At 44.9% G+C, this 11,939-nt stretch overlaps 1 protein-coding gene across 1 annotated transcript; it reads right to left on the bottom strand.

Moving 5' to 3' along the window:
• Window positions 1–1,682: 1,682 nt before the first annotated feature.
• txnipa (thioredoxin interacting protein a) lies at window positions 1,683–4,808 on the bottom strand. Its single transcript, XM_042012277.1, has 7 exons — window positions 4,224–4,808; window positions 3,837–4,147; window positions 3,574–3,649; window positions 3,340–3,487; window positions 2,899–3,258; window positions 2,525–2,827; window positions 1,683–2,441 (listed from the first exon to the last, which is right to left on the bottom strand). Exons 1-7 carry the CDS (start codon window positions 4,241–4,243, stop codon window positions 2,394–2,396), a joined length of 1,266 nt encoding a protein of 421 aa, XP_041868211.1. The 5' UTR covers window positions 4,244–4,808; the 3' UTR covers window positions 1,683–2,393.
• Between the last annotated feature and the right edge of the window lie 7,131 nt (window positions 4,809–11,939).

Genomic DNA, 11,939 nt, shown 5'->3' with positions numbered 1-11,939 from the left:
AACCAAGCTCTGGCACCGGTCAAGCAGGACACGAACACCTTCTCCAAGTCCAAAAAGCAAACGTAGACTGGTTGAGCGAACTCCCATGCCCCCTCCAAGACCCTGTAGAGGGTGTAGATCTGGTCCACTGTTTCACGACTGGGACAAAAACCACACTGCTCCTCAGTCCAAGGTTCGACTACCCGACGGACCCTCCTCTCCAGCACCCCTGAATAGACCTTACCAGGGAGGCTGAGACATGGTATCCCCCTGTATTTGGATCACACCCTCCGGTCCCCCTTCTTTTAGAGGGGGGCTTCCACCGTTGGTCTGCCAGTCCAGAGGAACTGTTCCAATACCTGACAGCTTTCTTAGGAGTCCCACAGGCCAAAAAGGCCAAACAGGACTCTTTTCACCCAGAGTCAGCTGTTGGCATTTAAGCTTTTGTGCTGTTTTTCTAGAATTTGTCTCTTCCTTGTTTTTTTTAAGTGTAAAGTAAAATGTACTTTACACTTTACTACAGTAAAGGACAATGTTTGTTTTAAATGTGTTAAATAAACTTGAATGAATAATAATCCTGAATAATAATAAATCCTGGTATACTTTGTAAATTTTTTTTAATCTAGTGACTCTGAATGACTGACAGCTGCAGTTCTTGAAGAAACGTGCTCCACAAGCCAGTTTGGAAACATTTTATACAAATAAATCTGAAAGGTGGATTCTTCCCAGTTGAAAAAGAACTTTCCAAACTTTTCCTTCGGCCTGCTGCATGTTGGTTGGAAACCAGCCTGCTGTATGTGAAGCTTTGCTTTCTGTTTATCATTCTTGGGCAGTGAAGCAGCTGCAGTCAACAGCATGAAGCCCAACCCAGTCACAGATAAACGCTCCTTATCTGCTGCTTCCAGCCGCTGGAAGGTGTCAGCAGGTCGAGTTGGGAACATTTCTGTAGAGGAAAAAATCCCAGTCAGCTCTGAGCCTGCGTGCAAAGCGGCAGTTCTAAAACGGTGAAACTCACAGGAATTGAGTTTCATCTGCAGATATTGTCCAGTCCAAATGTACACGGCTGTCTGTCTGTGCAGCTATTTCATATACAAAGATGGGGCCAGTCATGTGTAGCTGCTGCTGCTGCAGCACAGACAAGACGGAGTGAGAATGAGCCATAGATCAGCACAACTGTCAAACATCAGAACAAACCAGGTCCAAACATGGAGTACCAACCAGATCTCCGGTCTGTGCGAATTAATATCCAGTCTACATTAAAAAAGAACAGGGCTGTAGGGGGTGGAGCCAATCCCAGGGTCTTTGTGATGTGTAACCCCTCCAGGTGCAGCAGGATGACACCTGGTCCATCACAGAAACCAACACATTACCAACCAGATCAGAACCACCAACATAACATAACCCAAAGTCCTGTTTCTGGTCTGTGGGAAGAAGCTGGAGAACCTGAAAGAACCAGGTTCTCCAGGCAGAAGCAGCCGGGATTAGATAACCATGTTCCTCATCTGCTGCTGCAGTGCAGAGATAGAGCTGGTCATCATGAGGATGAGGAGCAGGTGAAGGTTGTGGACATCAGGGAAGAATGGACAGAATCCTCAAACTGAAACTCACGTTGAAGGAATTTCTTTTTTTTCTAAATTCTATAAAACTGTTGAGTCTGAAAATATTTTTGTGCTGATGATGGAACAAAACATGAAGCAGATCAGTTATTTTCAACATTTCTTTAATAAAAAATTCCCCACAGGGTTTATTACAAAAATACCTATTATACAAAGAACAGCAACTAGTCAAATATCATTTTCTCGCAAATCAGTCAAGTTAATTTCTTTGGCCCTGAAAGTCCAGAAGGATCACGGAGACCTGCGACATCGGTCACGTTAAGGTGCTTCACTAAACATCTGAGCTGCTTTTGGGACAAACAGCCAAATATCTGAGACGGTGGTCGGAAAGTCAAACAAGGGCTTTCAACAACTCTGATTTCTTTTTGTCTTTTTTTAACCTGAAAAACATTTTGCATATAAACATCATTAGAACAACTGTCTTCAGTAGTAAGCAGAGCAAAACGCCGTGAAAGTGCATCAACAGAGAAAATGATGTTCAAACACTGGAAAACGTGGTTTAAAGTTCTGGAAGCTTCTGGGAAGTCTCTTGGAAGGACTGGAATGACTTGTCCAAAGTGGCCAGCTTATACAGAAATGTAGAACGCCACAGAGGGCGTGGCTCAACCTCCGTCTCCCGGCTCAGACAGCACCAGGAGGAAGACTAGATCAGCACAGGTGATGAAGAACAGGAGACATCTCCGTTTAGCGTCATCAGGAGGTCAGGCCCTCTACCTCTCTTCAAGCGCTTTAGCTGGGTGGTCTTTAATATCTGGACCTTGGATCTGGTCCCTGAATCTGGGGGTCCCACTGTGGACTTTAGCAGACTGGCAGCATGCGTGCGTTGCCATTGTACTCCTCCTCCGTCTGCAACACAAAAGCATTGAGATGAACTGAGCTCATGTGACCACCTCCACTTGTGTGTGTGTGTGTGGTGGGGGGGGGCTTACCTCAGTGTATGACGGAGGCGGGGGGAACGGGAAGCTTGGAGCGTTCATGAAGATGGGGCTGTCGTCGCAGTCCACATCATCCAGCAGTGGCGTGAGGGGCTGGTCCAGGCGGCAGTCATGGGTGATGTCGCAGTAGCTGGGGGGCTCCGAGGGCATCCGCAGGGACACCCAGCTCTGGGAGGCGTTGCTAACTGAACCCTCCTGGCTGCTCACGCTGTTGCTCCGGCTGCCCAGACCTGCAGTCCCGATGACGAGAGGAAGCTCCAGGATGAGCTTCTCGCTCCCGGGTATGTGAACGTAGATCTGAAGGACCATCAATGTTAGTATTTTCATTTTTAATAAGGTGGGCGGAGGTTCAGATACTGCAGACTCACCATGAGCGCGTACTCCACACGGATGATGTTGCAGCTCAGCATGGACGGTTTGATCTTCGGCACCCGGATGGTCTTGCCCTGCCAAGCGTCGCACATCCCGGAGATGATGTGGTTTCCGCGGACAGAGGACAGCTTCTGGCGGAAGACCTTGGTGCGGCCGTTGGCCTGGTAGATGTGTTTGGCGATGATGGCAGCCTTCGGCACCACGATGCGGGAGCAGGTGTTCTCAAACTTTGCGTTGATGCAGATGTCTTCACCTTCACAGAATCCACGCCGGTCGATTTTGGCATTCAGGGACACCTGACCGTCCGGGATGAACATGCAGGTGACCTTCTTTTCCTTTGTCCCACCTGTGGGAGACTGATGAGACAGCAGATGGAGGTAAGTTCACCTGAAGATGTCACATCAATCATCTCCTTCTTGTCAGCAGCTCTGACTCACCAGTAAATCTGGAGTGTTGACATCAAGAGGTTCCTCCACCTCGAAGGACTTCTTACACTCCAGCGTGGGCTGCTGAGGCCTCTCCATTAGGGCCTTCACGTAGTAATGGACATAACCAAACTTCCCTTTGTAGGAGGACACCAGCTGCCTGAGGCACCGAGGACAGAGCATGAAACAACAACAACAACATCCAGTAACATCCCGATAAGAGAATGGTGATAGACTGTGAGTTACCCCTGCTGAGGAAGGTCGAATCCAAACATGTACTGGTATTTGTTTCCAGGTCTCAGCACGACAGAGCCATCAGAATCTGCAACCAGAACATCTGGATTAAAAATTGATCCATCAGATCTGACTGCACCCGCTGAACCTGATCTGAGTGAGTCATGTGGGCAGCTGACACAGACCCACACAAAGACCCATACAGAGCACACAGACTCCTAGACCCCTACGGGGTCATGACTAGAACCAGTTAAAATGAAGAAGTCGGTACATACCGGTGGGCTGGTCGTGCAGATGCAGGACTTCCTCGTGCCTAAGGTACTCGGCCTCCTGTCGGCACCGCTGCTTTCCTTTGGCGTACTCCACCTTGGCGCAGCCCACACCCAGAAGTTTGACCGCGGACACGCGCGTCACCTCGGTCACCTCCACTTCTATCCGTCCGGACACTTTGTCCCCTCCACAGTAAAAAGACTTGCATGGGTCCGATAAGATGATCTGAAAGATCTTCACCTTCTTGGACATGGCCACCATGGCTGACACCGAGAGACCGAGACAATCTGTACTGACCGGGACTCCTTCAGTTCTGCTGTAAACAAAGGAGGGGAGCGTTTTATACGAGGCTCCGCTGAACACGAGCAGTCCGGGTGGATGGTGTGGCTCACCGCGTGCACAACGCTCCCATTGGTGGAAAAGCTTTGTTTGTGTGAGCATCAGCCAATCCGCGCTGGAAGCTGGCGCGTGAACACCGCGTGGCTGTTAGAATGTAGAGCGTGCAGAGCAGATGTTAGCAGGAAGCGAGAGATGGAAGGAAAACATGAGAAGTCTAAAAACTGGCAGAGACCTGAGAAACCTTCAGAGGGCACGAGACGGCCAGCAAAACGCAGGAAATCAGCCAGTAAAATGCAGTCAGCAACAACCACACTATAAACAAGTTGGTAAGAACCAGATAGGAACAGCCAGACTACAAACCCTTAGTGAAAAACAGTCAGCAAATGCCAGTTTGGAAACCAGTCAGTAAAAACCAGACATCAACAGCCAAACTGGAAACCAGACAGCATGAAATCAACCAGTAAAAACAGACAGTGAAAACCAGACTGGAAACCTGTCCAAAAATCAGCTGAAAATAAAACCAGTCAGAAAAAAACAGTCAGCAACGACCAGACTGGAAACCAGACAGTTATGTCCAGCTAAAGGTAACGGACTGAAATCAGTTAGAAAGTCAGGCTGAAAATGAAACTACTTAGAAAATATGATGGGACTACAACTAGTTAGTAAACAGAATGGAAATAAAACCAGTTAGTCAACAGGCTGGAAATACACCAGTTACTAAACAGACTGTAAATACACCAGATAGTAAACATACTGGAAATACACCAGTTTGTAAACAGACTGGAAATACACCAGTTACTAAATACACCAGTTAGTAAACATACTGGAAATACACCAGTTACTAAACAGACTGTAAATACACCAGTTAGTAAACAGACTGGAAATAAACCAGTTACTAAACAGACTGTAAATACACCAGTTACTAAATACACCAGTTAGTAAACAGACTGGAAATAAACCAGTTACTAAACAGACTGTAAATACACCAGTTACTAAATACACCAGTTAGTAAACAGACTGGAAATAAACCAGTTACTAAACAGACTGTAAATACACCAGTTACTAAATACACCAGTTAGTAAACAGACTGGAAATACACCAGTTACTAAACAGACTGTAAATACACCAGTTACTAAATACACCAGTTAGTAAACATACTGGAAATACACCAGTTAGTAAACAGACTGGAAATACACCAGTTAGTAAACAGACTGGAAATAAACCAGTTACTAAACAGACTGTAAATACACCAGTTACTAAATACACCAGTTAGTAAACATACTGGAAATACACCAGTTAGTAAACAGACTGTAAATACACCAGTTAGTAAACAGACTGAAAATAAACCAGTTACTAAACAGACTGTAAATACACCAGTTACTAAATACACCAGTTAGTAAACAGACTGGAAATAAACCAGTTACTAAACAGACTGTAAATACACCAGTTACTAAATACACCAGTTAGTAAACAGACTGTAAATACACCAGTTAGTAAACAGACTGTAAATACACCAGTTAGTAAACAGACTGGAAATAAACCAGTTACTAAACAGACTGTAAATACACCAGTTACTAAATACACCAGTTAGTAAACATACTATAAATACACCAGTTAGTAAACAGACTGGAAATAAACCAGTTACTAAACAGACTGTAAATACACCAGTTACTAAATACACCAGTTAGTAAACAGACTGTAAATACACCAGTTAGTAAACAGACTGGAAATAAACCAGTTACTAAACAGACTGTAAATACACCAGTTACTAAATACACCAGTTAGTAAACAGACTGGAAATACACCAGTTAATAAATACACCAGTTAGTAAACAGGCTGGAAATACAACAGTTACTAAACACAATGTAAATACACCAGTTAGTTAACACTGTAAATACACCAGTTAGTAAATACACCAGTTAGTAAACCGACTGTAAATACACCAGTTAGTAAATACACAAGTTAGTAAAGGACTGTAAATACACCTCATCATCATCGTTGTCATTATCATCATCCTCATCGTCATCATCTTCCTCATCGTTGTCATCATCCTCATCGTCGTCGTCAACATCATTGTCGTCATCATCGTAATCATCATCATCATGACATCCAGATCAGGTGAACAAGGACTACCAGAGGAAGGGGATGTGGTCTGGGTCAGACCATCAGTTCAGTCCCGAATCTCTGAGTAACAGAACCAACAGTTATTTATGTTTGTTTTGTGAAGTAATTATCTGATTAATCAATAATCAGAGTATAACAAACTGTAGAAACCAGCCTGCATCCATGGGTGAAGCAGACAGAGGTACGGCAAGCTGGAATCAGTTTAACTTGAGGTTCCCAAATGTTTTTCTTCAGGGCCTCTTTTTATTGATGGTAATAATGTCAAGATTTTTAGACTTCCCATCAAGCAACTGAACAGATAAGCATCTAGTGGTTACCGACCCAAGTTATTCAGTATCTTATAGATGTAACGCAGCGACTCACTGGCTCCTTTTGCAAACTTTTTTAATCCAGGACTGATGTTGTTGATCAATTTGATGTGACAAAGATCAGAGGTAGATCTAACCTACCTCTGTTCTGCCTCTGATTACAATGAGGTAGTAACAGAACAAACCCACGTTGCAGCGTGACAGTGTGATGATGTAATGTCTTAACCATCATCCTGCAGGTAATAATCCAATAAAGTTCATAGTGTCTAACAACTCTGATGAAGACAGAAGACTACCATGGCAACATGTCAGGTAGGGTTATGATAAAACAAAGTGTCTGATAACATAAGAAGCAGGATTTAAAGCGTAAACAGAAGTTAATCCTACCAACACATGGGTCTGAATATTCCAGCATCATGTGGAACACTGTCATGACTTACTGGAGAGATGTGCCAGCTATCCTTTAAATGTCTCTCTTGATACCAGGTGAAAAGTAGGGTACACCTGAACAGGTCTCCATCACAGAACTAACACAGAGGCAACAACAATTCACACTTGGAGAATTGGTATGACTGACATTTTACCATCAGGCTTCTTCTGATTTCACAACAGTGGTTGGGTGGATGGTTTGGGTGATTTGTAGATGAGCAAAGGCAGATCATCATCCCTCCAACACCATGCTGACAGTTGGTATGAGGTGTTGGTGCAAATAATCTACATTTTTACTTTATTAATACTGATTGGAAGATGCTCTGCTTTTGACCCATCTCTAGATGTACTAGAGAGCAGTGGGCTGCCATGTTTCCCTGCTACTTGAAATAATTGGCATACTCTTTTTAGAGAAAAGAGGCCTGACACCCTTACAAACAAGCCATTCTTGTTCAGTCTTGTGGTAACTGGACAGTCATGAAACTGAACTAGGGTTTGGCATTTAACGTGTTTATTTAATTAATTACAAAAAATTAATTAAACAAAAAAATATGCATAAAAAACTCATACATTTCATCTCAGTTTGCATTCCATATAACACGGAATGTGAGAAGGAATGAAAAGCTCCATCAAAACTAGAACCAGGAATGAAAACCCCCATCGGGACCAGAACCAGGAAAGAAAACCCTCATCAGGACCAGAACCAGGAAGGAACACCTCCAGCACAACGAAAACCAGGAAGGAAAACCTCCATCAGGACCAGAACCAGGGAGGAAAACCTCCATCAGATCCAGAACCAGGGAGGAAAACCTCCATCAAATCCAGAACCAGGGAGGAAAACCTCCATCCAGAACCAGAACCAGGAAAGAAAACCTCCATCAGGACCAGAACCAGGGAGGAAAACCTCCATCCAGAACCAGGGAGGAAAACCTCCATCAGGACCAGAACCAGGGAGGAAAACCTCCATCCAGAACCAGAACCAGGAAAGAAAACCTCCATCAGGACCAGAACCAGGGAGGAAAACCTCCATCCAGAACCAGGGAGGAAAACCTCCATCCAGAACCAGGGGGGAAACCTCCATCAGGACCAGAACCAGGGAGGAAAACCTCCATCAGGACCAGAACCAGGGAGGAAAACCTCCATCAGATCCAGAACCAGGGAGGAAAAACCTCCATCAGATCCAGAACCAGGGAGGAAAACCTCCATCAGGACCAGAACTAGGACAGAAAATCTCCAGCACAACGAAAAGCAGGAAGGAAAAGCTCCTTTAGAACCAGATCCAGGAAGGAAAACCTCCATCCAGAACCAGATCCAGGAAGGACAACCTCCATCCAGAACCAGAACCAGGAGGGAAAACCTCCATCAGATCCAGAACCAGGGAGGAAAACCTTCATCCAGAACCTGAACCAGGAAGGAAAACCTCCATCAGGACCAGAACCAGAGAGGAAAACCTCCATCACGACCAGAACCAGGGAGGAAAACCTCCTTCGGAAAAGGAACCAGGAAGGAAAACCTCCATCACAACCAGAACCAGGAAAGAAAACTTCCATCAGGACCAGAACCAGGGAGGAAAACCTCCATCAGAACCAGAACCAGGGAGGAAAACCTCCATTAGGAAAAGAACCAGGAAGGAAAACCTCCATCCAGAACAAGAACCACGAAAGAAAACCTCCATCAGGACCAGAACCAGGGAGGAAAACCTCCATCCAGAACCAGGGAGGAAAACCTCCATCAGGACCAGAACCAGGGAGGAAAACCTCCATCCAGAACCAGAACCAGGAAAGAAAACCTCCATCAGGACCAGAACCAGGGAGGAAAACCTCCATCCAGAACCAGGGAGGAAAACCTCCATCCAGAACCAGGGGGGAAACCTCCATCAGGACCAGAACCAGGGAGGAAAACCTCCATCAGGACCAGAACCAGGGAGGAAAACCTCCATTAGATCCAGAACCAGGGAGGAAAAACCTCCATCAGATCCAGAACCAGGGAGGAAAACCTCCATCAGGATCAGAACTAGGACGGAAAATCTCCAGCACAACGAAAAGCAGGAAGGAAAAGCTCCTTTAGAACCAGATCCAGGAAGGAAAACCTCCATCCAGAACCAGATCCAGGAAGGACAACCTCCATCCAGAACCAGAACCAGGAGGGAAAACCTCCATCAGATCCAGAACCAGGGAGGAAAACCTTCATCCAGAACCTGAACCAGGAAGGAAAACCTCCATCAGGACCAGAACCAGAGAGGAAAACCTCCATCACGACCAGAACCAGGGAGGAAAACCTCCTTCGGAAAAGGAACCAGGAAGGAAAACCTCCATCACAACCAGAACCAGGAAAGAAAACTTCCATCAGGACCAGAACCAGGGAGGAAAACCTCCATCAGAACCAGAACCAGGAAAGAAAACTTCCATCAGGACCAGAACCAGGGAGGAAAACCTCCATCCAGAACCAGGGGGGAAACCTCCATCAGGACCAGAACCAGGGAGGAAAACCTCCATCAGGACCAGAACCAGGGAGGAAAACCTCCATCAGATCCAGAACCAGGGAGGAAAAACCTCCATCAGATCCAGAACCAGGGAGGAAAACCTCCATCAGGATCAGAACTAGGACGGAAAATCTCCAGCACAACGAAAAGCAGGAAGGAAAAGCTCCTTTAGAACCAGATCCAGGAAGGAAAACCTCCATCCAGAACCAGATCCAGGAAGGACAACCTCCATCCAGAACCAGAACCAGGAGGGAAAACCTCCATCAGATCCAGAACCAGGGAGGAAAACCTTCATCCAGAACCTGAACCAGGAAGGAAAACCTCCATCAGGACCAGAACCAGAGAGGAAAACCTCCATCACGACCAGAACCAGGGAGGAAAACCTCCTTCGGAAAAGGAACCAGGAAGGAAAACCTCCATCACAACCAGAACCAGGAAAGAAAACTTCCATCAGGACCAGAACCAGGGAGGAAAACCTCCATCAGAACCAGAACCAGGGAGGAAAACCTCCATTAGGAAAAGAACCAGGAAGGAAAACCTCCATCCAGAACAAGAACCACGAAAGAAAACCTCCATCAGGACCAGAACCAGATTTACATGTCTATTTTCATTTACATTTTCATTTTGTAAAAGAAAACAAATGAAAACAGGATGTCGCCTACAGAATCTTTAAAAATGACCTTTGACAAAATGTCTTTAGCAGCTGTCTGGAACTGAAAATCCAAGGACATTTAGTTTGTCGTTTAACAGTGACTTCCTCTGTAATATGAGAAGAGTCACATGACTCGTTTGCCTTACTGTTGCTGTTTTGGAACAGATGACATCTCTGTGTTCTCATACTTGAACTTTCACACAGTTTCACCATCTTTTTTTTATCAGGAGACTTTCCACCATAAATACTGAAGAACTGTTCCATCCAATCAAAAAAGAAATTAAATTAAAGAAAACTAAATAAAAACATCAAATTTAAATTAAATACTTATTGAGAAATTGTTAGTTGTATTAAATAAATGACTGTATGAATGTTTCTGTAGATGAAAATGAACTAATCACACCTGAAGAAGTCTCTGACTGAACACTTGTTTCCTCGCTGAATTGTTCGGAGAGTGAAGAATTGTCCATTATGTCCAGCAACTTGTGCAGTACTGTCCTCCAGACAATCAACTCGAGTCCCCAGAACAGAACAGAACCAGAACCAGATCAGTCCCCAGAACTTCTGGATATGGACAATGAAGGATCTTAGCATCCTCCAGAAGGAGAGTCTGCTCCTTTCTTTTTAGATGCCTCTGTGTTGCATTTCCAGTCCAATCTGTTGTTCAGCTAGACTCTATGGTTCTGGTATTCCTCCATCACCTCCAACTCTTCTCCCTGGATGTAAACAGTTTTGTTAACTTCTGTTCCTCCTGAAGTCAACAATCATCTCTTTTTCAAGATGAGGTGATTGTTTCTGCACCACCTCACTAACTCAGCTTCCTGTCCATCACTGATACTCCTCACAGCTGCAGAGTAATCAGAGTATTTCTGCAGATGACAGGAAGTCTGAGGTGTACAGTGTGAAGGGAAATGGTGAGAGTACAGTCTGTTGTGGTGCTCCAGGGATGCTGGCCACCATCTATGGAGGTGGAGGTATACACTTGGAATTTACTGATCTTCTCATATAATAGACAAGCTGAACTGTATTAAAAGCACTTATGACAGGGGTGTCCATCTCCGGTCCTCGAGGGGCGCAATTCTGATGGTTTTAGATGTCTCCCTGCTCCAACACACCTGATACCAATGAAATGGCTCATTGTGAAGTTCTGTAACTGTGTCAAGCCAGCAAGTCTCTGCAGATACATGATCATACATGAACTCTCATTTTCAGTAGAAGTTCTGGTTGTATTCCAGTTTCTGCTGGATGTGAGGGAGGAGTCACCAGACACCAGCCGTGCAGACGCTCGGACTGAAGCAGAGATCCGTGTCTTTCTTTTACAGCTTGTTGAGAATAGACAAGGCTTCATCTGGATTTCAGCAACTTTAATCTTCCTTAACTGCGTTTATCTTTTCTCAGTGTTGACTTTCTGCAGGCAGTTGGGACAATACAACCACGACTAACGTGAACTTCATCATTATATGTTGCAAGCAAGCTGATGACAAACTACTTCTTACGTGTTCCTGCAAGGTGCTGAACAACAGATCCAAATGCAACAGTGAACAAATGAGACCTGATCACATCTAAAGACAAATGTTCAGAGTTTTAAGTCTCATCCAAGTCTCAGACTGAGATTTGACAAAGACTATGAACACTATTTATGAGACTACAACTAGATTCTTTTAGCATTGTTTGTGACGTGTTGGACAGTTGGCATGGAACAGGGCCGATCTACCCACAGCAAACAAGGAGTTTCCCTCCAGGATCATTAAGGAATTACACATCGTCTGCCTTT

The sequence above is a fragment of the Melanotaenia boesemani genome, chromosome 17 (genome assembly GCF_017639745.1).
Source record: "Melanotaenia boesemani isolate fMelBoe1 chromosome 17, fMelBoe1.pri, whole genome shotgun sequence".
Lineage (NCBI taxonomy): Eukaryota > Metazoa > Chordata > Actinopteri > Atheriniformes > Melanotaeniidae > Melanotaenia > Melanotaenia boesemani.
The sequence above is the reverse complement of the archived record's forward strand: the minus strand, read 5'-3'. Positions and strand labels throughout refer to the sequence as shown.

What these genes read in the sequence shown, in the direction of transcription:
- txnipa (XM_042012277.1), bottom strand. Translation starts at nt 4,243, where the DNA reads ATGGGAGCGTTGTGCACGCG. An exon ending in ATGGGAGCGTTGTGCACGCG is followed by an intron (nt 4,148 to 4,223) that starts GTGAGCCACACC and finishes CTTTGTTTACAG; the next exon opens with CAGAACTGAAGGAGTCCCGG. An exon ending in TTCGACCTTCCTCAGCAGGG is followed by an intron (nt 3,488 to 3,573) that starts GTAACTCACAGT and finishes TCGGTGCCTCAG; the next exon opens with GCAGCTGGTGTCCTCCTACA.